The sequence below is a fragment of the Phoenix dactylifera genome, unplaced genomic scaffold (genome assembly GCF_009389715.1).
Source record: "Phoenix dactylifera cultivar Barhee BC4 unplaced genomic scaffold, palm_55x_up_171113_PBpolish2nd_filt_p 000143F, whole genome shotgun sequence".
In the NCBI taxonomy this organism is placed as follows: Eukaryota; Viridiplantae; Streptophyta; class Magnoliopsida; order Arecales; family Arecaceae; genus Phoenix; species Phoenix dactylifera.
The window spans coordinates 24,158-50,881 of NW_024067698.1; the positions used below are offsets into that span (position 1 = coordinate 24,158).

General features: G+C 42.3%; 2 protein-coding genes and 1 long non-coding RNA gene across 3 annotated transcripts; 2 read left to right on the plus strand and 1 right to left on the minus strand.

The window, feature by feature from the left end:
• Positions 1–5,354: 5,354 nt before the first annotated feature.
• On the minus strand, positions 5,355–9,520 carry LOC120104917. The gene is made up of 4 exons (XM_039116826.1): positions 9,063–9,520; positions 6,178–8,676; positions 5,707–6,114; positions 5,355–5,415 (listed from the first exon to the last, which is right to left on the minus strand). The coding sequence occupies exons 1-4, from the start codon at positions 9,518–9,520 to the stop codon at positions 5,355–5,357; spliced, it is 3,426 nt and encodes a 1,141-aa protein (XP_038972754.1).
• Positions 9,521–22,177: 12,657 nt separating this feature from the next.
• On the plus strand, positions 22,178–23,086 carry LOC120104918. Its single transcript, XM_039116827.1, has 3 exons — positions 22,178–22,734; positions 22,821–23,034; positions 23,076–23,086. The coding sequence occupies exons 1-3, from the start codon at positions 22,504–22,506 to the stop codon at positions 23,084–23,086; spliced, it is 456 nt and encodes a 151-aa protein (XP_038972755.1). The 5' UTR covers positions 22,178–22,503.
• An 8-nt stretch (positions 23,087–23,094) lies between these two features.
• Positions 23,095–24,483, plus strand: LOC120104930. Its single transcript, XR_005507281.1, has 4 exons — positions 23,095–23,232; positions 23,498–23,565; positions 23,661–24,073; positions 24,218–24,483. It is a non-coding gene; the product is annotated as an uncharacterized LOC120104930 (long non-coding RNA).
• The last annotated feature ends 2,241 nt before the right edge of the window (positions 24,484–26,724 follow it).

The following is a 26,724-nucleotide window of genomic DNA, read 5'->3' on the forward strand; positions in this document are numbered from 1 at the left end:
GAGATGATCCCTAGAGCCCTTTATATAGGCTCAGGCACGTCAAAAGAAGAAGATTCCCCTTCCGCGGATTGATGACGTATCTTCTTGTGCTTCTTTGATTCTTCGGCTTATTGCATCTTGGCCGTTCATGCTTCTTTCCTTCTTCGAGGGGCCTTTCCATGCTTGCTCTTGTGCTGGATACATGACACTTGTCATGGTTTGCTTTCTTTGGAAATTTTTCAATGTTTGCTCTCTTGCTTGTGCACGGATGCTTGCCACTTAGCCGTTAACCAATTTGGTTTTCAAATTTTTAAATTATTTGATTTAATTCAACAGATTGTTGTGCTGGACTCGGAAGCATGGCTATGCTTTGAAGTTGAGGAAGTCATAAATTCCCCAAAGATGAATCTCTGAAGTTGAGCTCATCCATATTATTGCGGTTCCTGTATTCATTAATAAACTAGCATGGGGGTAGCACTTATCAGATATCTGAGAGAGATGCTAATTCTTCTGATTTCTTTAATTTGTACAATTGTACTGCTAATATCTGCATTCCCTGATGCTTAATCTCGGTGCTTTCATATGCTGATCTCAAAGGTAAATCTGAAATAAACAGATAAAATTTCCACTTCAAGATGCAGATGACCACACCGCAGTATCATACTGATCTTGCGACCGATGATTAGAATTCTAGAGATCGTCTGCCGACGTTCAGGAATTTCATCTCTACATGATTGAGTGGCATTGGCTTTAACTCTGGCTGTTAGGTTATCATATCTGACTAAATTCTTATCCATATCTACATGTGGGCTCAAAAAAACCACTTTGAACTTTCGTGTCACCATATGCAGATAGGTTCTACTTGTTTTAAATTCATCTTCCACAAAAAGGATAAAAGAAACAAGAAGAAGAAAAAAAAAAAATCAAATTTAGCTAAATAGGTATATGGATAAAGAAACATGTTGGCTCTATCTTTTGCTCCGGTATATTTGGGCCATAGTAGGCGGAGATATTGCCTTCCAGGCTAAGCATGTCTATAAGAAGACCAATGAAACCGCGGATTGGAGAGTGTTTTTCTCCTTGTTTGTCTTAGAACAATAAAAAAAAGAAAAATTACAATTCTCTTCCTCCCTTTCAAAACCCACAACATCACTCCTCTAGTCGGACAAAATTATGTCTCTTCCCCCTCTTTTTCCTCGTCTAGTCTGAATTAGTGTGCTGGATGAAAGTCAGCAAAACAAATTTTGTTTGAAGTTGCTAGCAATGTCAAACGCGCATGCATGATGCTGGTATCTTTTCTTTTTCTTTTTCTTTTTCTTTTTCTTTTTGTTGGTGAAGCGGGTGGGTTATCTCACCCTATTATAAATGCATCCTGAAGAATCCAAGTATAACATATTTGAAAGCTGAGCAGGAGTTGAAGACACTCCCCCAGATGGTGTCCACAGAATGACTAGCCATGCATGATACCACCACCATTTGCCTCCCTGAAAATATGAGTCGCCTCAAACCGCCTAGGTTCCTAGTGATCCTCTAAATGTCCATCAGAACCTCATCCATTTCACCACCACACTAGAATTTCCCTCTAGGATAATATAGTTAGGGCGTATCTGTGCCATTTCATTGGGATATGGCAATTACTCTAGTTCGGCACTTTGGGACATGTCTCAGGTCCATTTCAGTGTGCAAGAAGTGGAGCTGAAGTTTCAGGCTTGTGTTGCTTGTGGCAGCACCTAGCCAAAGGATAAAGGTGTCTAAAAGCAACAAAAATAATAACATAACTTGATCCACGGGTGATGGCCAGTTGCTTTATTTGTTTCATAATTACAGTGCTGCTCATTGATACTTCCATTGGCACCTTGACTATCTCATGTTAAACAATTGGTTCTGAGATTCCTTGCCTTTTTTTTCTCTCCTTCTAGGAGAAACAAGGAGCTGCCGTGGAAGTATGATATTTTTGCTAACATTGTTCATGATGGCAAGTCAGACGAAGGTTGTTATAGAGTTTTTGTGCAGCATGAATCAGCAGAGCTATGGTAATCTATTGGCTAGTCTGAGGCTTGAGATATTTTCTTTTTTTCTGCCTTCCTGTGTTGAAAAATCTGCAAGCTCTCTGAACTTCCTTTACCATGAGTTATGACATGCAGGACCTTCATGTAACGAAAACTCTTCCTCTAATTGTTGCTCTCTCGGAGGCCCTTATGCGGATTTATGGGCAGCAAGAGTGACTCAAGGATGCTACCTATAGCTTTAGCTGGATTAAGGGTGACTTGGCGATGGTGATTGGTTGGATTCAGGGTCGAGCTAGGAAGGCGGGGTCGCATCCCCTGATTCAGAACATCTGGCGCTTAGCTAAAAGTTGTATCTCCTTTAGGGCGAGGTATGTTTTCCGAGAGGTGAATAAAGCTGCAGACTAAATGATCTCCTTTATAGCTTATCATTCTAGCAGACTTTTCCAGACTTCTAAGGCTCGTGTACCGAGAGTCTTTAGAGATATTTTATTTTTTAATTTTTTTAAATGTATTCATACGAGAATATCTGTGTTAGCAAAAAAAAAAGTTATTTTTTGCTTTAGCTAAACCTGCAAAAAGTATGTATCCTCGAAGGTAGAATTGTAATATTCCTATGAAGCTACCCTGAAAAGATTCAGAAGTATCATGGTGTCCAATTATCTCTTCGGTTATGTTGCCTAAGACTTCACTTATAAATTTTGCTAAAAATAATTTCTAAAATCTTGAATTCATCACTTATCACTCGGTTTTTTATAATTTTTGCATCTTTTTTATAATTTTCGTCGGCTTCGTTGCAAAAGTAAAACCATGGTGTACACCTGCACCCTAAAAGATCATCTAAAGATTATTACACCCATGTTTATTAGATCACGTTTTATCTTTTCAAACCGCCGGTTATCATTGAGTGTGGGTCCCTGCAAATGGGACCAAAAACTCTTATGCTTGCGGTTAAACCTAAAAGCCACGGATCCCGGCAGGCAGATGGAGTAGGTCAGCGAAGCCTAACATACAGCTAACCTTGACCCTTTGTATTCAAACACTATGATAGAACTGCAACCGAACTTGTAATTTTGACCTTATAATATCCCAGTCCTGCCATATGCTATGCTTTCTGTGCTTGCAGTTCTAAAGAAGTGTTTCGTAGTTTTAAGTAGGCTATGCACCATGTGATGTGGAACAAGATCCAGTTATTTTTGCTATTGTGAGCACCCGTATAGGTATGTGTTTAATCCTATATCGGTTATTCACTGGATAGATCTTGGATACTTATACAGAATCAAGGAACCCAAATAATACTTTCTGGCTAGTCGACATTTTGAGTGAGATCCTGAGTTGTTACAAATGGTATCCGAGCAGATCCAGCATATAATTTATGTGGATTAGGGGACACTGCAATACGGATCCATTGCGGCTGACCACCGGTTGATCGTGATATTTGTGATTAGATTTGAATGGATTTGAACCCTTAGTCTAACTAGAATATCAGGACTTGAATAGAGGAAGTATGTGAGACTCTTGTGGGCGTGTGTTTAGTTCCACATCGGTTATTTGCTGGTTAGATCTTGAATACTTATACAGGATCAAGCAACTCAAATAATATCTCCGACTAGTTATTTTGGGTGAAGTCTTAAGTTGCTACAGCTATGACACGGCAGCAATGAAACATATGATGCATTCCAATGAGTATGTAGAGTTTGTGCCCATTGCTATCTGTGAACAACTTATTCCTTGCTTGCTAAGAGGACGTGCCAAGCATGACCACCTGATATGTTGAGCCACAATGGGTAAGGGCAAACATAAAAAATAGTTTTTGAGCTGTTTCTGAAGAGCTGCGGTTGCCCCAAACTTGTCTCCAAGTTTCCCAAAAAAACTTGTTAAGGCAGAGAATATTTGGCTATACTCAAAATCGCGACAACCAAACTCACAACCGGATAATGTCTTTGACTTAGTTGGGCTCTGCTTTTAGCTCACAGAATAAGTAAAATAACATTATACTCAAAATCTACTTGCCACTTTTGGTTTATAAAATCTAAACGGGCATGAATCTAGATCTAAATACTACACAAGAAGCCTTGAGACATCTCATTTGATCTTTTATAGTGGGGACATGGAGCATAAGTTATCCATGGCAGTCATTAGATACCATCACCTACCGTATGCTTAAGATTCCTTATAACCACCTGTTAATTGCAACGCGCGATGCCCAGTATTGGTCCACGTTCGGTGGGCCCCGCAACCCCTTGAAACCGGCTTAGGCCCAACAGATGTTGTCGGACTGGATTCTAAAATGTCCAACCGCGGCTTCGAGCTTCGAGACCCTTACGTGAGAAGCAAAGAAAAGTCACCCAATTGACCATGTTAGCCCCACCTCTATGTGTTATTTAATATTTTATCCTCCATGTTCATGAGATGAGCAAGGATCGGTATCGATAATTAGGCTCAAAATTTTATAAAATCTATAGGATTATAGGCTGCGTTAGACCTATATCCATAAATACTCATGAGCTATTTCTGAATATAGACCTAGCCAAGAACTGTGATTTTGCTGGTTGTACCGGCTTAACCCACGAATTCCGTAGAATTTTTAGCCCAATCGTCCTTTTGAAAGCAGCGGTGATTGATTCCGGTCGAACGACTCTGAAGAACGAAACTCGAACAAGCCTTAAATGTGCATCAAAATATCATAGTTCTAGATTCAATGTTTAGGATGGGTTTGGGTTGTATGACTCGCCTTTTTCGATGACGTCAACTGTTGGATCGAGAAATAGCCACTTCAAGAATTGTGAAGAGGGATGAAAAAAATCTGGATTAGTTTGAGATCCTATACAAACAACAAAGAAGACCAGTAACTCTTTCGCCCGAAAGATACAACCTAAATCCATTTAGGGCTCGTTTGGTTCGCGGGAAAAGAATGGGGGAAAGTGTGGTCAACGGGAAAGTAAGGAGATGCCTCTTGTTTGGTTGGAGTTTTCAAAGGAGAGAGAAGGGAAAGTTGTATTCCCATGGGAATGTGATTCCCACATTTCATGGGAAAGTCTTTCCCATGAGAAACATGGGAAAGTTACTTTCCCATGAGGCGGGAATCACTCCATTTTTACTTTTTCCCAAAAAGTCCCTTCAGCATTAAAGAAGCATTAAAGAGGCATTAAAAACCTAATTTTTATTAAGGGCATTATAGTAATTATATATAACTTTCCTAGAAAAGTGGATGGCCAACCAAACATAAGCACATTGGAAATTTGTCACTTTTCCATGGTCAACCAAACATGCCAAAAGTACTTTCCTAGGCATTCTCTTCCTAGGAATTTGTTTCCCAGGAATCATGTTCCTAGGAAAGAAAATGCTTCCTGCGAACCAAACGAGCCCTTAGAGGCACGATCCATTCACACAATGGCATGCTGTTTTGCTTTCCTTCCAATGGCTTATCCTGCAATAAACAATCTTATTTAAAAATCAGCTTTGATATATTCTTTTATTTCTAATAGGTATTTTTATTATATTTTATATCATTTTTGTGGAGTACCGAACATGTTATCCATTTGACCGCAGAGTAGGGAAAACAAGCCAAGCTAAGCCAAAGAAGGAGGCTCCTCAGGCTGGACTTGCTATATATAAGGGCTTATCAAGCATGCTTTTTTTTTTTTTTTTGGTCAAAACGGCAATTCATATAGCTCTAGCGTGAGTACATCCTGCCAAATCAGAAGAAAGTAAAAAATACAAATGTGGCGGTAACTCCACTGTGGATGTCCAGTGGAGCTCCCCAGAATGTCGTGCAACATGGGAGGCGACCCAGTCAGCAGCCCTGTTCGCCTCCCGAAAAATGTGCACGGCCTGAAACTCGTCCATCTCCATCGCCAGTCTGCGGGTCTCCCGAATGAGCGGATGTCCATCTCCATACCTATCAGCACCCCGGATCCAATCTATGACTATGGAGGAATCCCCCTCAAGGTACAGCCGGCTAGCCCCGAGCACCTGCCGCGCATAGGACATGCCCGCCCAAGCAGCCCACAGCTCTGCCCCAACGACCGTGAGCCCCGTCGTGCCCCAGCCTCCTGCTGCCACCAAACTCCCAAAATGGTCCCGGATAACAAATCCTGCCCCTCCCGACCTCCTGTCCGTCGCCACACTGCCATCAAAATTCACTTTAAGATAACCAGGGGGTGGGGGTACCCAAGACACAATGGCAAACCTGGGCGCTAAAACAGCACTGCGGGTATCCCAGATGTCCCTAGTCATCCCAAGTGAAGACTCGCCAAAACAAGAAAGAACCTCCCCAGCCTGAAGCACGGCTCTCTCTGCCACCATCATCGCCGAGATCCTCCTGCCCTCGAACAAACGAGCGTTCCGGTCCAACCAGATATGGTAGGCCAGGTATGCCCTAATAATGCCCTCCTCCACCAGCCTAGGGCTCCGAACCGAAGTCCGCAGTAACTGTATGAAATCCTGTGTCGACCCTACGGAGTGGGGAATAGGTGCTGGAGACGACCTCCATATCTCTCGAGCCCTAGGGCACTGCAAAAGCACATGCTGAATGGTCTCCTCAATATCCGGACACACCACACACTCCTGAGGAACCCTCATGCCCCGCCTGACTAGCACACTCCTGGTGGGAAGGCAGCCCCAAGCCACCTTCCAGATAAATAGCGCCACCCGAGGATGAATCCGCATCCTCCAAATCCAGCCTCCCTCCATCCGTCTAGGAGACTCTCTACTGAAAAGGGCGTATAGATCCCTCGCTCGCACCTGTGATCGGCCCGACGGCACCCAAACCAACCTGTCAGACTCCCCCTGAAAAGGCACCGGAAGACCCAAAATCATCGCAGCCAGCTGCGCCCCAAACACCTCTCGTACCAGCCCCTCCCTCCATCCGCCCACATCTGGATCCAACAAATCACTGACCCTCCGGCCCGCCAGACGCACCGAGTCCACCAAGGTCGGCATACGGCTGATCGGCACTGCAGTCACCCAACAATCCTCCAGGACATCCACGGAGCGACCGTCACCTATAGCCCATCTGATCTCCAGTAGAACCTCCCCAGCTCTGGCGCACATCTCCCGCCATACGAAGGAGTGGCGGCGACCAGCTCTCACACCAGCAGCCAAAGCCCCATACTTGGCCCTCATTAGAGAGGACCACATACTATCAGGCTCCAAGACATACCTAGCAGCATGACGAGCCACTAAAGCCTCCCTCCGTACCAACAGTGACTGCACCCCCAAACCTCCATATCTAGTGGGCTGGCACACCACCTCCCAAGCCAACAGATGAATACCGCCCCTGCCACCTTGCCTCCCCCAAATGAAATTCCTAACCAGCTGCTCGATGGACCGCAAAACTGACACTGGAATAAAAGCATGGGAAAGCAAATAAATGGGAATCGAAGAGAGTACCGACCGAGCCAAAGTGACCCTCCCCATCATGGATAATGAGTGCAACTGCCAACCCTCCATCCTCTGTCTGACTGTAGCCTCCAGGAAGGAGCAATCACTCCCACGCAAACGCCGGCCTGAGAGCGGGACCCCCAAGTATCTCATAACACCACCATGCTCACCCACCCCCAAAATCTCACTGATGGAGTGTCTCACCACCTGCCTGGTAGACGGGCTAAAGCAAACTGCGGATTTCGAGAAGTTAACCCGTTGACCAGACATGGCACAATAATCCCGTAGAATCCTGCCCAAAGCCCTAGCATCCCGGCGTGTCGCACGAGCTAGCAGCAAACAATCATCCGCAAAAAGCAAGTGAGAGATCGATGGACCCTCCACCGCAGGCCTATAAGCCCCCAACTCCTGAGTAATCATAGACTGACGCAACACTCTGGATAGTGCATCCGCGCAGATAATAAATAATAAGGGAGATAAGGGACAACCCTGTCGTAGCCCTCCCACAGGCACAAAGTAGCGAGAAGGCGTACCGTTCACCAAAATGGCAAAGGATGGAAACCTAACGCAACCCATGATCCACCGAATCCACTCCTCGGGAAAACCAAACCCCTGCAATGACTGATGAACAAACTCCCATCGCATTCTGTCATAGGCCCGCTCCATATCAAGCTTGACTCCCATCAAGCATCTCCTCATCGGGGCCCTCTCCAAGTCAAACATGAACTCCTGAGCAATCATGATATTGTCGGATATGCTCCGACCTCCTATAAAAGCTCCCTGCTCCGGACTAATCAGCCTCAGTAGAATGCCCCGCATCCTAGTGGCGAGGATCTTCGCCGTAGCCTTGTACATAGTGGTGCACAGGCTAATCGGTCGAAAGTGCCCCGGCTCAGAAGCATCCCGCCGCTTCGGTATAAGGGTAATGAAAGTACGCTGCCAGTCCGCTGACATCACCGCTGTGGTAAAAAACTGCTGTATGGCCGCCGTCACATCCTGTCCCACTATCAACCAGTACCTCCGAAAAAATAAGGGTGGAAATCCATCCGGCCCTGGCGCCTTGTCCCCCTCAAGGGACCAGATCACCTCCCGTATCTCCTCCACCGAAATCGGCCTGATCAAAGCTGCAGTCTCCTCCTCCGACACCCTCATCGCCGGCATCACCATCTCCCCCCGGCCCCCCTCGCCAGCCTGCTCTGTCCACCTCGCTCTGAAAAAGCACTCCACAATCCTCCGGATCCTCGCAGGGTCATCTGACATCTGGCCATCCTCACTCCTGATTGATCTAATTCTGTTCTGGTTTCTCCTGATCAAAGTAGCCTGATGAAAGAATTTTGTGTTTCTATCCCCCTCTAAAATCCACTGTACTCTGGACTTCTGTCTCTATAATATCTCCTGCTGTCTAAGAAGGGAATCATGTAAAGCCAAATGAGATCTCAGAACCCCCATCTCCACCTCAGATAGCCCCCCCCCTGTGCCTCCCGGGCCTGTAACATGGAAATGGCCTCCTCCTCCTCCTCAGTCCTCCTGAAGATGTTCCCCACTTCTTCCCGATTCCACCTCTTCAGCCTCCTCCTGGTTAACTCTAGCTTGCGGGACACCCGATACATGGCATCACCCCTAACCGGGGATCTCCATGCCTCCCTCACCATCTCCCAAGACCTAGGGTAACTGAGCTAAATCTTTTCAAACCTGAAAGGGGAGCGGACTGGAATGTGTGCCTCGGTACTCACCAACAATGGACAATGGTCCGAAGCAATCCTCGGCAAATGTCTGACATGATAATCTGGAAAGCTCTGAACCCACCCAGCTGTGGCACAAGCTCTGTCCAATCTCTCCCAGACACGGGCCCGCCCCTGCTGATTGTTGCACCATGTAAACCTAGGTCCCGAGAAGCCCAAATCAATCAAACCATTGGTTGAGATGAAGTCCTGAAATTCTTTGATCTTCCTATTGAGGGAAAATGGATTCCCCCCCATCTTCTCCTGAGAGTCCACAATGCAGTTGAAATCACCAGCCATCAGCATGGGATGGCCATGACTAATCATCTGAGAGGCCTCCTCCCATAAGGCCCTCCTGACTCTGTAATCAGTGCTAGCATAAACAGCTGAAAGGACCCAAGGTCTCCTATCACCCTCCGAAATCACCATGATCACCTCTTGATTGCTGACATGGAAACAATCCAAAGTGCAGCCCCCCAAACTCCACATTACTATTATACCACCCGACAAACCTTGAGAGTCCACAGCATAGAACCCCCACGATCTCGGAATCGCCCTTCTTGCCTTCTGTACACTGCCACCACACAACCGGGTCTCAAGAAGAATGCACACATCCGGGTTATGTTGTTGCACTAACCTGCGAAATGCCGGGGCAAACGATGGTTTCCCCGCGCCACGACAATTCCACAATAAGATCTTCATAAATCACCCTTCAATCCCACACAGCCCACACCTCCGGAGCTGTGACTTTCCCCTGCATCCACCTCCATACAACCTGCACCTCCAAGAGAATTAGGACTAACCCCCTTTGCCGAGGCCATTAGTTGAAGTAAAACTTGAAGATGCTGACCACCACTATTCACTTGTGCCATATGGCACGCACTCACTGATGTACCCGTGCCATGCTCATGCTGATCCCCACCACAGCTTGAAGAATCCTCCCCCTGCCCATTGACACCGACCTTCCTTGTCACTGAGTCACAAACACTGCTCCCCTGTGCCGTTTGGCACGCCTGTAGCATTTGCAGATCGCTGTCAATCGGCTTCACAGCCGACCTCTTCCTCTGTTCTGAATCACCACCGTTGCCATCCTCTCCACTAGCCTGCCCCACCAGCGTCTCCCCCGGATGCAGCTCAGGCGCCAGCACACTGCCGAGCTCCGGCAAGCCCGCCTCCACCGATAACAACCGGAACAGGTGGCTTCCCGTGCTCGCGGCTTGCTTGCACCGTTGATCCCCTTCAACCCCTGTGGGATGCTTGGTCACCATGGGAGGCCGGCCACGCACCGGTGCTAAAGGCGGAGGTGAACTCCTGCTCCTCCCGCGAAAGCCAGCCGCCGGCCGCCGCGACTTCGCTCGGGCCGTCTCCTTCCCCCCAGCTTGAGTCGAAGAAGCCCCCACAGAACAGGCCACAGTCGGATCAAATCTGGGCGGGCTTCTGAACCGCTTCAGCGGACTCGATCCCGGTCCGCTCGGTCGTAGGCCCCTGCTAGACTTGGGCCGCATTTCTAACCGGCCCAGACTCGGCATCGCCCGGTCCACGCACTGAGTCACCTCGGCTCCTGACCCAGTGCCCGTTCCGGGTCTACTCGGTTCACCCACCAGCAAACTCACTCCCGCCTCCGATACATCCTTCTCCGGCGTCCTCCGGCGAGCCACCTTGGTCGGCTTCTGCCACCCTTCCAGATCAACCGGAGAGAGTGACGATGTCGACCCAACCTCCGTCCTGCTCGGACCAGGGCCAGGCGACGCCGGCGTCATCCCCTTCCTGGCACCCGGACCGGACTTCTAGAGAGAAATGTTCACACCCGATACATGCGAGCTCTGAACCAAACTTTCATATATTTTTATCGAGCCAATCCTACGCTGCTCGCTCGAATTGTTTGTAGCCTTACCCAAAAAAGACTTGTTCGACCCGCTTAATTCTAATGTTTAATGTTGGGGCATACTACGAGTGGTTACAATTTATCAAGAAGTACGCTTGAAATTTTGCTGGGTTAATATAAATTTGAATGCTATATCTAGACTCTATTCTATCCACTTTTGTGAAACACAACAAGAATTCCAACACTTGGGTTTGGACTCAAGAACCCCCTCCAAGTTAGAGAGAGCTGTTAACCAAGTAACCTCTTTTGCTCAAATGTTGCCCATTCACTACTAACATCAAATTGTCTACATTCCAATTTCTATAATTTTTATATTAGCTATTTTGCAATATGCTAAAGCGAAGGTGAGGTTATATTGCTACTTCTTTCACTAAAACTATGCATCTACCTTTGGTTTCTCAAATGACCACGAAAAATAATGCACACCTCGCATTTGATGAAAGCCCATTGCACACTTAGCATATAAGCTAGGATTAGAATGTTCTACAATTGCTTTATATTATGGAGCCTGAGCAAAGCTCCATAGTCATATTGTGCGTCCATTGATCCTCTTTTGTCCTCAAAAGAAAGGGTAAAGTGTAGATCTGATCAAAATCCGGGCCGAGCTCTACATCAGAAATTAGGCTCGATGGCTATGCCCAGGTCCGATCCGGTCTGACTGTCGGGTTTAAATTTTTGTCCAGGACCGATCCGACTTTATAAATTTGGTTCTAGGCCCGTCTAGCCCGGCCCGATCCGACAGGTTCAATTTTTTCTTTGTTTGAAATCTGAAAATGGGTCAGAATGACCTAACCAGGCCCGACCCGATTTTTTTGGTCGGGCCGCTTTTCTTGTCCAGGCCTGACCGATGGGCCTTTTTTTAATGCCCAAGTCCGAAAAATTTCGGACCGAGCTGGGCGGGCCAGAAGGCCCGTGATCAGCTCTAGTGAAGTGGTATGTTGTTCTCATTAATTTTTCCGGTCCATTTTTGGGGAAGTGAAAGGATTTAAAATGCTCTTTTACATCTATTATATTGCTTTTAAAACTTGAAGATATTCATTCCAAATATATGTAAATAAGAGAACCAAGGCTTGAATGATTGTGGAGATTGTGACACTCCACCATCCAACAAGTTGCACATCAATGTACGTATTCATAGTACGACTCTATAAATAATCAAAATGGCAAGGGGTAAAGTTGAAAGCCTCATTGTTCTTATAGATTCGAGGGCAAACTAGTCAGAGAAACTGGCATGGAAGGCAAAAATTCTTTCGTGCGCGTTGAAGGGGGAAGAGCCTAACATGAAAACAAAAAGGGCCTGCTTTTCCTTGGGACCCACTTATAGTCAGCAAAAACAAAAATCAAAGTCTCGTCACCTTCGTGGGAACAACTTCTTCTCTTCTCCTCTCTCTCCAACCTCTTTCTTTAATACCATCATATATAATTTTTTCCAGTGTGTCTGATATCTTTTATAGTTATATATCCCATTTATATTAAGTGCCATAGGAGTTCTCCCTTTTCTTGCCTGCCTTGCTCCTCTCCTCTCTCCCCCTCCCTCTCTCTCTCTCTCCCCCCTCTCTTTTCAGCTATCGTTGTCTCTCAGAACAGCATGAAGGCGGAGGTGGATGCGATATCTTGTAAGACACTTCCCCTTGGGGTATCATTTTGGCTTCAACAGTTGCTCAAGGGCTCAGATGGGCCCTTTCAGTGATCTCTCTTCAGCTCTCCACAAGAAATTCACCTCAAAAGCATGAGATTTCGGTGAGGAATTCGTCAGTGATCAACGGCGTACATGGGAAAGCCAGGCAATTTTCTTTCCTCCTACTACAGCTTGTTTCATCTTTCTTCTTACTCGCTCTTGTTAAGCGATATAGGTTAGCAAGAAATTGATGTTGCACACCAATATGTCCAATTCCGCCTGTAGAAAATTAGAGGCAGATTGAAAGAAATGTAATAAGATTCGACTGGTTTCCCTTGCCTCTCTTTGATGTTTGATTTCCTTCTGGCTGTCCTTGTAGTTGGTGGAACTGCAAGTCGGCTTATATAGTCTTCTTCACAGGCAACATTTTCAAGCACTCCCACAATATATATATATATATATATATATATATATATATATATATATATATATATATATATATATATATATATATATATATATATATATATATTCTATTAGGTTGCGTGTGTTTATGTATGCACATGCATGCATGCATGTATTTTATATTTTGTCTGTTTTGATGTAGTTAAGATAATAATTAGATTATCATTTCTTTGAACAAAAATTCATTATCATTATCCTCTCTTCGGTCGGTAGAGCTTAATCATTTTAACTCATAATAATTTATGGTATATATTTTTGTACAGAATATTATACATCTCACTTTTTCTGCAATTTTTTCTTCTTATGCCAATTGATGTACAACGTTGCCATGCTGGAGGCCCAACCATAATGGTATCCAAAATTGTTCTCATTCTCTTTTCCATGTTTTTATAACTTGATAACATGATGAAAACCTCCTCCTAATCTGGCATGGCATCTTGGTGCTACATGGAACCCTCTGGTCTCAATCAGATGTGTGTCGGGATGGCCGGTCCACATCATCCGACCAACCTAGTAGTTTCTGATGAGGTTCATGGCATCATACGTGTCGCGAAAGCGAAACCATACATTGGATCATTCCCTCATTATACATGGATTACCACTAGAATAATTATTAGTTCTTTAGCTATGTTTTTGAGCTGTTAGTTTTTGACTTTAGGAAGTCTCAGGGAGCTGCATTTAGATGCCTTCAGAATTGGTGTATTTCTCATGTTTAGGGTTTGGTGGCTGTGCATTACATCCATTTCCCTTTTAGTTTTATGTTATCTTGGTAGTGTGTGTTATGAGCTAATTTTTTAGTCCGCCTTTCAAAACTATGCGGCTTGCATTGCGCCCAAGAGTGCGGCTTGGAAAGGTCACGGGTTGACTTTGTGGGTCTCTTGGTCGCAGATGTATGCTTCATTGCTAAAAAGCCATCAGGACATTTAATTATTACAACAGAGTCCTGCTCTGCTCTCCATGCATCCTCCACTTAAGTAGCGAATTCTGAAGAAATTGCTGAGAGGCTCAACCTCATAAAAATATAAATTAGAAACTTTAACACGCCACTTGGCACAAGGGAATTGGTGCTTATATCATGAACATATCAGGAATCATGCCGATCGTGCGAATTGCACCAATCTTCATGTAGCATTCTAATGGTTCTTCTTCTCCCCTTCTTCGGTTCATAATAGATTTGTGCCTTCTAGCATTACTTTTTCTGGTGAGTGAATATTGTAGGACATCAGTTTAAATCTAAATCAACTTATTCTATTATGTATATGTCTTGTAATCCTAAAAGATTAGAATAAATGAGTGCTCTAAAGATTGAGTGTATCAAGGGCAAGGTTTTGTAAAAAAAATTTGCACTCCATGATCTCCAATTTTCTATAGTAAAAATTTTACATCGTCTCCGCTCCTGGATGTAGGTTGATAGACCAAACTACATAAATATTCTGTGCACCTCTTTTTTTTCTCTTTTTTTTTCTTTTGCTTCGTTACGCCTTTGCCGTGTATTAGATCCAACACAATCAATCATTAGGCTAGGGATAAACCTATGAAACTTGAATCACTAAGATGATGAAATATTGGTATTATGACGTATGGGTGGATAGGATGCATCATGCCCATGAAACATTTGACTTTTGTTCAACATTTCATTGGTAAAAATGAAGCTAAATCGACCAACATACCATGACAAGTATACGAGGATGAAAAACAGGATGATATGGCTTGATTGATGGTTTGTCATGTCATGGATGGGCCTGTCTTGAGTCTTCGATACTCCAGTGAGACTTTTGCGTTAGGCATTTTATTGGATTGCATTAGTTTATCTTATTAGAGGCGATAAGGATGATATATTCTAGAAACAATTAATTGAGCTAGGCAGCAAATGAGTAGAACCAGCTTATGATTTGTCTTGTGCTAGTTTAACTTATTTTGACTTGAAAACTTGCCTAAAGGACAAGGCCGGACATGAGATTTACGATTAGATCCATTATTAGAGAGCGGGATGAAGTTAAGGATGGGATTTAGCTCTGCTGCTAAGTGGAAACAAGATCTAGTAGGTCTAGCTCACTTTGGAAAACTTAGATGCATATTTATTTTGTATCTGTCAAACCGACCATATAACATCAAGGGAAAAAAATAATTCAAGGTTACTTCACCCATAAAAAATTATATGCGCCTTAAAATTTTCAGCATGCGGATCCAATTTGTACAATGTATACGGGATACCATTTGCCAAATGTTACTGGCGACGGAAAATATTTTTTTTTGAAAAGCCAATATCTAAATATATAATACTTAAGAAAGTAATTTTTGTATATTTGGTTGATCATTTAAAAGTGACGTATCAGAATGGTTAATTTATATTTGGTTGAACGTATATTTTTTTAGAAAAATTGTGCAAAATACTTCTTATGCCATTAATAAGGAGAGAGACTTTATTCCATTTTATCTAAAAGCTTAAAGATATTTTTGAAAAAAAAATATCCTAATTTTCAGCCGGTAGAAATTGAATTTTTTTATATCCTATATAGATTTTTCTTTTTCATAGAATATGGCAATATTATTTTCATAGAAATGCTACTTTTCTAAAAAAAAAATTTAAACTCGAATCAAATATAAAGTATTTCTCTATTTTTTTGTCGATCATACTTTTCTCCCTCCTCTTTCCGTAAACCCAATTAATGAGTTTTAAAGAAGATTGATATAATGCTAGGCAGGGAGGTGGATATGACTAAATCTATTTTGCATCCCAACTTATCATTCATGCAAGGTATTATTTTCACCAAAACTAATTTCTTAAATTATTTCACTTATTTATTTGTTTATTGAAAATATAGTGGAAACATGCTATAATTTGGGAATGAACCCATTATCTTTCACTTGGAGAGAGTTGCCGACAGTATGAATTAAAAGCTGTTGAATTATTTTATTTTACTTCGTTCTATTTTTAGTTTTATTTTTTTTCTAGGTAAGCATATTGGGTTATTGTTCATCCTCTCCACATATTAGCACCATATTTACTACTTTCCCAAATCAACCATCACCCAGTTGTATATCCCACTGACATCAGATGCTGGAGAAGTGGCACTTGGATTTATTTCAAGGATAGTGAATGGTAAATGCTGTTGCAGTATTACAATATCAAGGATTGAACAGGGTAACTACTCTTTTCATTAGAACATGATAGTTACCATTTTCTCTTTTGGGTGAAAAGAATATGGTAGCTTCCAAGGGGTGAGAAAACATAGATAGGATGGAATATATTTAAGGGGTAGAGGTGGAACAGGTTCAGGTCGACACAAATCCAGCCGGAATCTTCTGAGATCTGATATTTGAGTTAAGATCCAATTTGACTTGCAATAATTAGTTTGAAAACAAAGGTCTAGCCATAAAACCTTGGATTGTTTCAATCTAAAACCTTGAAGTGATAGATCGGGTTCAGAGCCAAATTCAACCTCGGTTAAGCTGGAAGTGAGACAAAATTACTTGGATCTACTAGTTGGCAATTCCCATTATTTTCTCAAAAAAAAAAAAAAAGAATTGCAACCCTACTAGGAGGCATTTGAAAAAATCTCCTTGAAATATCTAGTCCCGGATATCCTCTTAAAAAAACAAGTGCAATCACGTTGGCAGGAACCACACGCTTAATTCTTTTTGAAAAAGAAATTGTACATGCTTAAGCAAGCTTTAAGTCTATGTATTTATATGAAAATGCTAAGCTAAATATACATTATTGGTTTTTTCCCTCTCAAATGAAGATTCCAACGTTAATTGGTAGGCATTAGATTTGCTGAAGTTTATGAGTTAATAATATTCTCTTCATGCAAATAATTTATTAAATTAATCTGTTTATTATCTTGTGACCTATTCCGATCATTGTGCTTACGTATGTAATGAGGGGAGAAAGAGTGCTAAGCCTTAATATACATTGCTGACTCTTTTCCTATGGGCTTCAATTTTCAGAAACCATCTTGGTTCTCTTTTAGGGCATGATTGTCGATGTGAGCCCATCTGTGGCCGACCACGGCTGAGTCCATGAACTGCTTGCGCCATGCCATTTGGCCTGGGCCAGACCAAGCCTTTTTAGAAACCCAACCCAGTGCACTTGAATGCAGGTAGGTTTGGGTTTACGTCCAGAAAATTATATATAGAGGTTGTGAGAGGATGACACCAGGAATCATACTTAAATCCTAATCCTTGATGTTTGGAGCTTGTCTGAGGTAATCTGTCAGCTTGTTCAAGATTAGAGACCCCATGAAGTTAGGCTGCTATCGCTAGATTGAACCTGAACATAGGAATCATGGCGACGCAAGCTTGAGGACTCCAAATCTTCATACCGTATTGGCATTCTTGTGTTGGAACGATCATCATTTTGATAGGTTAAAGCTACGTTTATTAAGAGTGATTGATTTGAACTAAGGTAAAATTATATTGTCCAAACAAATCAGGACCATGGCCAACCTCAGCTTCTTCCGATTGAGATCCAATCTCTGGACCAAATTTCTGTCATCATGCTCTCTCTCTATAATCCACAGACCCTGGATGCGCTAGAACAACTGCCAAACAATCAAGAAGTATGCTTTCCATGTATATTGCTTCCTTCTGCACAATGTGCTTGTAGCACTACTGGAAACTAATGTGTGGTTCTCTCATAACAAAATGAAGTCCTCCTATCATGGGGAAAAAAAGGTATCTTTGTTCTGGTTGTTGTTCCTTCTGATACCCAGTTCATGGTACATGCTTGGAGATTATGCTTAGCACTTACCATGAGGCAAATATGGCTATAGAGAAAACAGAGTTAATGAAGTATCCATTTAATTGGCTATAGAGTCATGTACTTATCAATCTAAATATTGGACAAAGGAGCATGACTAATAACTGCAATTTGAATGGCCCTCCTAATCGGAGAAGCTCTTGTACAAGATGAGCTTATTCTAGCTACTTTTATAGTATCAAGATATGCTACTTGAACCATAGGTGACTGGGTCATTCTCTGCTTGTTACCAATTGTCATCTGTTCTTCAATGTCAGTATTTTTAACAGATTGTCAGCTAGCTTCACATGAAAAACCTTGTAAATGTGCAAAGAGTAAAGAGTTAAAGGTCCAACTAGGGGTCATGTAAACCTAAAAAGTTCGATGTTGTTATATGAAGCTTAAAATGTACAGATGTGCAAATAATTAAACCGACATGTCATAGGGCATTCTCATGTTGATGCGGCACAAGGTATTTGGAGTGATCGGCAAAGGGGATGTTGATCAAAAGGCAGGCTTCTGAATTTTTAGTCTTTCCAAAGATAAAAAAAGCCCCCGTGAGTGAGAAAGAAGGAAAGGATGGAAAACAACAGAAACAGCCATGATACAACAATTTGTTAGCATGCGGTCCTCTCGAGGGGACCAAGGTGAGCCCTATAGCATTTTTCATGATTAAAAATTTATTTAGCTCGATACAAATAATTTTTCCCTGGATATATTTGCCATCCAGAAATGATGTGTTTTTATTTTAGCGAGACCTAACAACCCTGCATGGAAATGGAAACTTAGGGATCAGTTAAACAATTATAAAACCATTTAAGGGCCCAAATAAAATTTTGCACAGCTAAAGCTGACAGACTTAATGTGGAACCGGTAATCAAAAAAACTGATAGTTAATAATTTACCCATTTGGAGATTTAGAAATGATTCGGCTAAACTCGGCAAGATGACTTTAAACGGAGCGCGCAAATTAAGCACCCATAAGCAATTTTTATATTACTTTCGGGATATATAAATAACTTTTCTGAGTAAAGCCAACGGATGAGGATGCCGTTGTTAAATAATTATACATCAAATCAGGGACCTGGAAAAAAAATTATTATATATGTCTCTGGTATCTCTGGATATGATGTTAGGGACGTTAAAATATTATTACATTTATTTAGCATCCGAAAAATTAATTATAGATTTTTTTCTCTATCAAAACTATAAAATCATTATACTTATTACTAAACTTGTTGAAGAGATGAAATACAACCAAGATGTATGCTTTTGATCAGATGTTGAACCGGTGATCAAGTAATAATATTCCACTTCAATCTATCCTTCTTCCTCCCCCACTTCCCAATCTAATCATCTTCTTCGCATCAAATTCATGCGGCGATGTACCGCCCATCTGCCCCAGTCCGGAGCCTTCTCCGATCTGAACAACGTTTCTCCTCTTTCTGCAGTTGGGGACGCATCAAAGCTTCCGTGAATTTTATTGCTAAGAACTATATTTTATTTCTACCAACCTTCTTACTGAGTTTTTGCAAGGTGTCTCCACAAAGCCCATGCCATCTTTTCTTTTCTTTTATTTTTTGCTAAGACGGATAATTCATACAATATGCATATGGATACATCCAATAAAGTCAGAAAACATAATATCACAAAGCTCCCAAGGCAGTTCTTCATCCTCTTCCCATACGGTGCTGCCGATATAGTTAGCCACATAGGCGGCCATCCAGTTCGCAGCCCCGTTGGCTTCTTTATATACATGCTTAGCTTGGGCAACCTCTCCATTCCTCATCATCATTCAGATGTTTCGAAGCAATTGATGGTCGCCGGTAGCGATTCTTGGACCCCCTAAATCTAGCTGATGATCGTAGCCGAGTCATCCTTCAAGGTGATTGAATTAACTAGCAGTACACGCTGAGAATGTTGAAGGTCCGTTCAGACAGCCTTCAGCTCTGCACCGAAATTCGTGCAACCAAATAACTCATTTTGAAGGCAGCCGCATTCTCTTTCGAAGGAAAAGCAAATAAGACAATACATACGTGAAGTTTGCACACCCGGGAGCATAAAATATATGGCACTTGCATCCAAAACAGTACACCTTAAAGGAAAGACCTTCTTTTTTTTTTCAAAAAAAAAAAAAAAGTTTGACGAGGGACATGCATGTATGTATACGGCTAAAGGGATGCAGAACATGCAGCCAGGCTGCTCGATAAAAAGCACGGGTGTCGGTGAGCAAAAGGACAATAACATTCCGTGTGAGTAATGGTCTCCAAAAACACCTAACTTGGTAATCAGATATATTGCCTAACTTCACTTTAAGACACTTCTCATACGAACGGGTGGAGCCGGTCTTCATTCATACGCTGTATGTGACCGTGCCCAGTAAGTCAAGTTTGGCAACATTTAAGCTAGCATTGGGTATGGGAGTTGCACTTGAGAGAGAGGGCCCATTTAAGGGTGCACGCGACAACAAGAGATCTCGATCATTATTTATTTTATTTATTTATCACAAAATCTAGAATGTATTTGGCTCACGATCGGAAGAAATTGGAATAGGTTGGAATGTGAATCGGAATGATCCACTACAAGAAAATACACTTTCAGCGACCACTTTCGGCGACTAAATGAATAGTGGTCGCTGCAAATAAGGTTATCTGCGACCAACATCCTTGTTAGTTACTGAATGACTGTCCTACACCGACTAAATGTATATTTGGTCGCGGAAAATCAAAACCAAGTTGGCGGGGTGGAGGTAAAACGTTTGGCGACTAAAGTTTGGTCGCGGAAAATAAGGCTATCTGCGACCAATATTCTTGTTAGTTACTGAATGACTGTCCTACACCGAGTAAATGTATATTTGGTCGCGGAAAATCAAAACCAAGTTGGCGGGGTGGAGGTAAAACGTTTGGCGACTAAAGTTTGGTCGCGGAAAATAAGGCTATCTGCGACCAATATTCTTGTTAGTTACAGAATAATTATCCTACACCGACTAAATGTATATTTGGTCACGGAAATTTTTGGCGACTAAATTTTGGCCCCTAAAGGTTCACCTCCAGCGACTAAAAAAATTTAGTCGAGAAAAGTATGTATGTAGGGGGTTTGAGAAACCAAACAAACCCTAATTTCCTATTTCTCTACTTTAACTTTTTTTTTTTGGGGTAATTTCTGCTTTATCTTTTTGCCTTCACCCGTCACCTTCACCCATCGCCTTCGCCCGTTCGCCCGTTCGCTCAGCTCTTCGCCGTCGGCGTCCAAGGTATGTGTCCTCCCTTATTTGATTTAATTAGCAGAGGCCGGGAGGGAGAGGGAGAGGGAGAGGGAGAGGTGGCCGGGGGTCCTCTGTTATTTGATTTAACAGAGGCCGGGAGGGAGAGGGAGAGGAAGAGGGAGAGGAAGAGGGAGAGGTGGTGGTCGTCGGGGGTTGTCGGGAGATTTGGAGGCGAGGCGGGAGAAGAAGAAACCCAGGAGGGCTTCTCCTCCTTGGCCGCCGCCGCAGCCACCGCGGAGAGGTGGGGGTCGTCGGGGCCGGGTCGTCGGGAGGTTTGGAGGCGAAGCGGGAGGGCTTCTCCTCCTTCGCCGCCGCCGCAGCCACCACGGAGAGGTGGGGGTCGTTGGGGCCGGGTCGTCGGGAGGTTTGGAGGCGAAGCGGGAGGGCTTCTCCTCCTTCGCCGCCGCCGCTGCCACCGCGGAGTGGTGGGGGTCGTCGGGGCTGAGTTGTCAGGAGATTTGGAGGTGAGGCGGGAGGGCTTCGCCTCCTTCGCCGCCGCAGCCACCGCAGGGCTTCCGGTCAGAGGGATTTGGGTGGAGAGAAGAAAGATAGGGGGATTAGAGATGGACCATCGGGAAGAAAGTAGGGGGATTAGAGATGGATTTCTTAGAGGGTGGAGATTCTTAGAGGGTGGGGACCATCACTATTTTGGTTTTGGTCTTGGTTTTCCTTCCCTCACGTTACTCCTTATCCAGCTGGGCCATCGGGAAGAAAGATGGGGATTAGAGATGGACTTCTTAGAGGGTGGAGATTCTTTTAATTGTTTCTACTCCTTTCTGTTTGGGTTGAATGGTTGCCATGCTGTGAGGTAGCTTGGGTATCGAAGGAGAGATGGGAGATGGGAGATGGGAGATGGGAGATGGTGGGATGGGACTTCTTTTAAATTAATTATTTTTCCATGCTTTTATTTAAGGATTATATTAAACTGAAGAGGCTTCTTGTCTATCATTGTTAGATTCATGCATCTTTGTTGAAATAGTATACTTGACAGCTATCTATTTTCATATCATTTTTTTAACTATTTTATACTTATTAAAATTTATTATTATTATAATAATAAAAAAAGAAAAGGCCTCATTCACTGAATTTGTCTTAGGCCCCCAAATGTATTGGGCCGCCCCTGGTTTTTTGCTGCAACTTTTTTTTGCAGGATACAAAAATAAATCTATAAACTAATCAATCTAACTTGATGAAGTACTTTGTAGGTCAGTCAAAATGGACAAGAGTTGGATGACAATAAAAAATAGAATGAAGAGTAAAGAGTATAGAGAAGGGGTGAAGTCCTTTATTGAATTTGCGGTGGCAAATTTAGGCTCAGCAAATGATATTTGGTGTCCTTGTGTCGAGTGCATGAATGACAAAAAACAAAGCATTCAAGTTGTCAAGATTCATTTGATGTTGAAAGGAATCTCGCCTTCTTACAAGACTTGGGTGCAACATGGAGAATCTGTTCACGTGCATCAATCTTGTGTTTCAAATGATGCTAACTGTGACAATGGTGGAGGTGTTGAGGATAGAATGGCTGGGGATGGCACCGATGATAGGGACGAATTGTCTAATATGCTGGAAGCTGTTTACATGGGCGAGGAGAATGTGTCCAATTAAGGGCATACCGACGTGGCGGCATGTAGACGAGGCTACTCAATCTGCTATCATACAATCTGTCCTTGTAATTATTTATTGCATAATATTTTTTTACATACTTGTAATAGTTGCATTGATCATACTACATAATGATTTTACTTATGTTTTTAGGACAAGTTCAAAATCTCGGATGATTATTATGGCAATCTAGTAGCTCAGCAAGCTGTCCATAGAAAATGCTACAATATTCACAGAAATTGGAGGCACAATATGAAATTGCATTACAAGCATGTTAAGAACGTCTTACATGTGGATCCTTATAGTCATCCATACGAACATGTGACTCAAGAGGATTGGCGCCACTTAATTGACGATGTGTGGAAAAGTAAAGAACACAAAGTAACTTACATATTTAGTGCTTCAGAGTTTATAAGTAAAATATTTGATCATAATGTTTTCTTTTGATTTTTAATTTGTATTTTTTTTGAAGGTGAGATCAAAAGCTGGCAAAAAGAATAGGAAAAAGCTTGAGTACAATCATTGTTCAGGATCTCGGTCATTTGTTGCAACAATGACTATACAGGTAATATATTTTTGAGTATGTACTGGCTATATTTTTAGTGAATTGCCTGTGAAACAGTCTATGGGATAGTTTTGGCTATTGTAAAACAAATAATTTGCTGCAAGTAGATTTTTTATTCTAGTTTGCTGCATGTATATTTTTGGAATCATTTATGCAAGTAGATCTGACAGTTATTCTAGTTTTTTTATTATATAGTGGCTATATGCTAATCTAAATTACACTTTGCAGCCGGAGTTTAATGGTTCTGAAAACCTTAAATTTCCAGAATTCTATAAGAAAACTCATACCAAGAAGAACAAAGAGTGGATTGATCCTATTTGCGCCGTGAAACATGTAGGTATCTAAAATCTCAATAATAATTTAAATCACTTTATGCTTTTGCAAGATTATATATACATTTAATTCTGTTGTTACCTTTGCATTGACAGTCAAAGATGTTGAGCTTGCGAGAAGAATCTTCCCAATCCGGTGTGCAATTAACATCAGAGGAGATGTCTAGGCAGGCACTTGGAAAAAGGAAGAGATACATTCTTGGATTTGGGGATGGGCCGAAGCCCTCTTCATCTTCTTCCACACCTAGTCGTGTGTCACAAGACCATGTTGGGGAGTTACAGAAACTTAAAGCTGAGATGGAGGAGATGAAGATGGAGCGTGAGATGGAGCGTGAGGAGCTGCGGAGGCAATTGGAACAGGAGAGGAGAGAGCGAGAGGAAGAACAGAAGCAAATTGCACATCTTACAAGTTTGGTGACAGAGTTCTTAAAGGAAAAGACTCAAACGCATAAGTCGTCTATCCATCATGATGGGGCCATGTATTCAACTGGTGGCACAAATACTCGTTGGTATGTATTCTCATTTATATTACGTAGGTTATTTAGAGATTTGGACCAAGTTAAGCGAAATATCATTGTGAACTTATACTTGAATTTTAGTTTATTATTTTTCACATGTGGTTATTGATTGTGTATTCTTTTTTGCTTTCTCAGATACATGGTGGAGTTATGAGCATGTGAATCTAGTTTTTGGTACATGGATAGCTTTTGTTCAGATGATCATGGTGGAGTTGTCTACAAGCAGAAATCAGTTTTTTGTTTATTCATATTTTATCTACATGATGGTTGTTTGGATGAATTGCAAGATCAGATATTTTGGAATTTTTAATTTACATTTTGATGTGTTTGGTGATGATTATCACCTTAACATATGGTATGGATGAAACATTTTGATGAATGGTTAATAGGTTTGCTTGACTTTGTGTATGAATGATATTTATAATGAATGATTATGGATTCTCCAACATTGTGTATACTTCTATTTAGATGAGCAAATGTATTGTGCAATATGCATAATGGATAGGCTGTGTTGGTTGTACAGGATTTGGAACGAGCTCAAAAATAAATATTAAGCTTATAATTTGAATTATTAATTAAATACAGGTTAATACTTTCTGCCACCAAAAAATGTTTGTTGCCAATGCATTCCAATACATTCTACGACCAAACTATTGGTGGGGGAAGATAGACATTCAGTGACCATATTTTTGGTAGCGGAAGACAAACATTCCACGACCAACTATTTGGTCGGCGTGGGAATTAGCGACAACAAATTTGGTCGCTGAAAAGTTGCTTCGGCAACCAAACGTTGGTCGTTGTTGGTGTACCTTAGGTGACCACACAATATTGGTCGCCAAAACCTTTCAGTGACTAGGGTTCGGCGACGAAGAGTATTTTAGTCGCGAAAAGGTTTCGGCGACCAAATATGGTTATTCGGCGACTCGAATCTTAGTCGCGGAATATGTATTTTCTTGTAGTGATCATATCTCTCAATATATTTACTTTGTGGCCGATTCTAGAACTAAAATTGGAATCGGAATAAGAATAAAATTTGAATACTAGGTGACACGTCTCCAAAGCGGTTATAGCTTACTGGAAGGTCTAACCAATTAAAACACACCACAGTGCCAACATGTGGTGGATTGCGAGCGGCCATTGGGCAGGCGTAGCGCCATATTATCGAGCTTGCATATCAAGAGCTATGGCTGCATTCTAACCGAGAGACCCAGTGATCATTGAGATCCCACCGATGTGACAGACAAGACGTTATTCTTGTACGAAGCATTCCCACCCGATGTCTAGATCGTACTCAAGCCAATCACTTCTAGTTGACCCACATGCCCTAATTCTCTGGTGGTAGATAAGCTTTTCCACCGGACATATAGAAAAAGGGAGGCAGAGGAGATAACTAAAAAGAACGCCCTAACAGACGGCTAGAGGACTTTTTTGCTTTGTGCTAGTTTGGGTTAGAATGCTGCCATCCGACGAGGATCTCGGCTGCAGCGACCGAGCGCCGCTCGCCGTCTCCAATTTCGATTAGAGCAACCGACCATCAAGCCTTCTAGCATCGTCGCGCTTCTCATTGCGGTGCCTAAGACTAGTCAATTCTCAATGGTGATACTGAAAAAAAGATTTAAAGTGTTTTTTTTTTTAATTTGTTTAATGGACCAATCTTGTGACAGTATGTAGTTATTTTATTTGTATTTTTCTCATCATTGTTCTGTATTATATAAGCACTAAATTGGAAAGATTTCAATGTCACTATTATTAGATAAATTGTACGTCATTACCCATTAACCCCTTTTTTCTTTAGATAGGATGGGGTTCTAACCCCACCTGCAACCTACACCTACATTACTACATACCCCTCCACTTGGGCAGAAATCCCCAAAAATGACGAGGCAAGCCGGGTCCAAACCTCGCGGGACGGAATACTAGGGTAATGTGGGGTCCAAAAGAGGGTCGACGTACCTTGGAACCGAACCCCCCACCCCTTGCCTTTAGGATAGCACCGTCAGAACTAAAGAATCGTACCATTAAATATTATTTGGTCTGCAGTCTGCACTCATCGGAAACTACTGGCTCCACCATAAATCTATGCCCACTTCAAGCCCTTGTCCAAAATTACCTGGATCTAAATTCCCACTAGATCTAGTATTTTATGCCATGTGAGTCACACCTTATTTACTTTCTTTTTTATTTTTTATTTTTGATGATGGGTATTGCCGTTGAGAATCAGTCTGTCCAAAATATTAAGCTGGAGCTACTAGACAGCTCGGACGATCTGCTTCTAGATCATCAAAATTGGTTGAAGATCACGATGTATCTTTGAAGTGGCAATATGGTGACCATATGCTCAGATGGCGATGGCTTCGTTGCTGATCGCTTTCAAAGTTAAGAAACAAAAGAGAGTTAAAGAGCTTTTTCTTTCTCATTATTGGCTTAACAATGAAGGTTTTTATCTTTGATAAGTTGATGATGGCTTTGCATCACAAAATAATGATTAGCTTAACTGCTCTATTTAGTTGAATACAATCACTATAAAAATCGGTATATTTGCTTATTTTCTTAATTAATCATGACAACGGTGAATGCATAAAAAACTCCTCCTAGCATATGTTAGAGGTATTTTTGATATTATATAGTTAGTGATCTTTGAT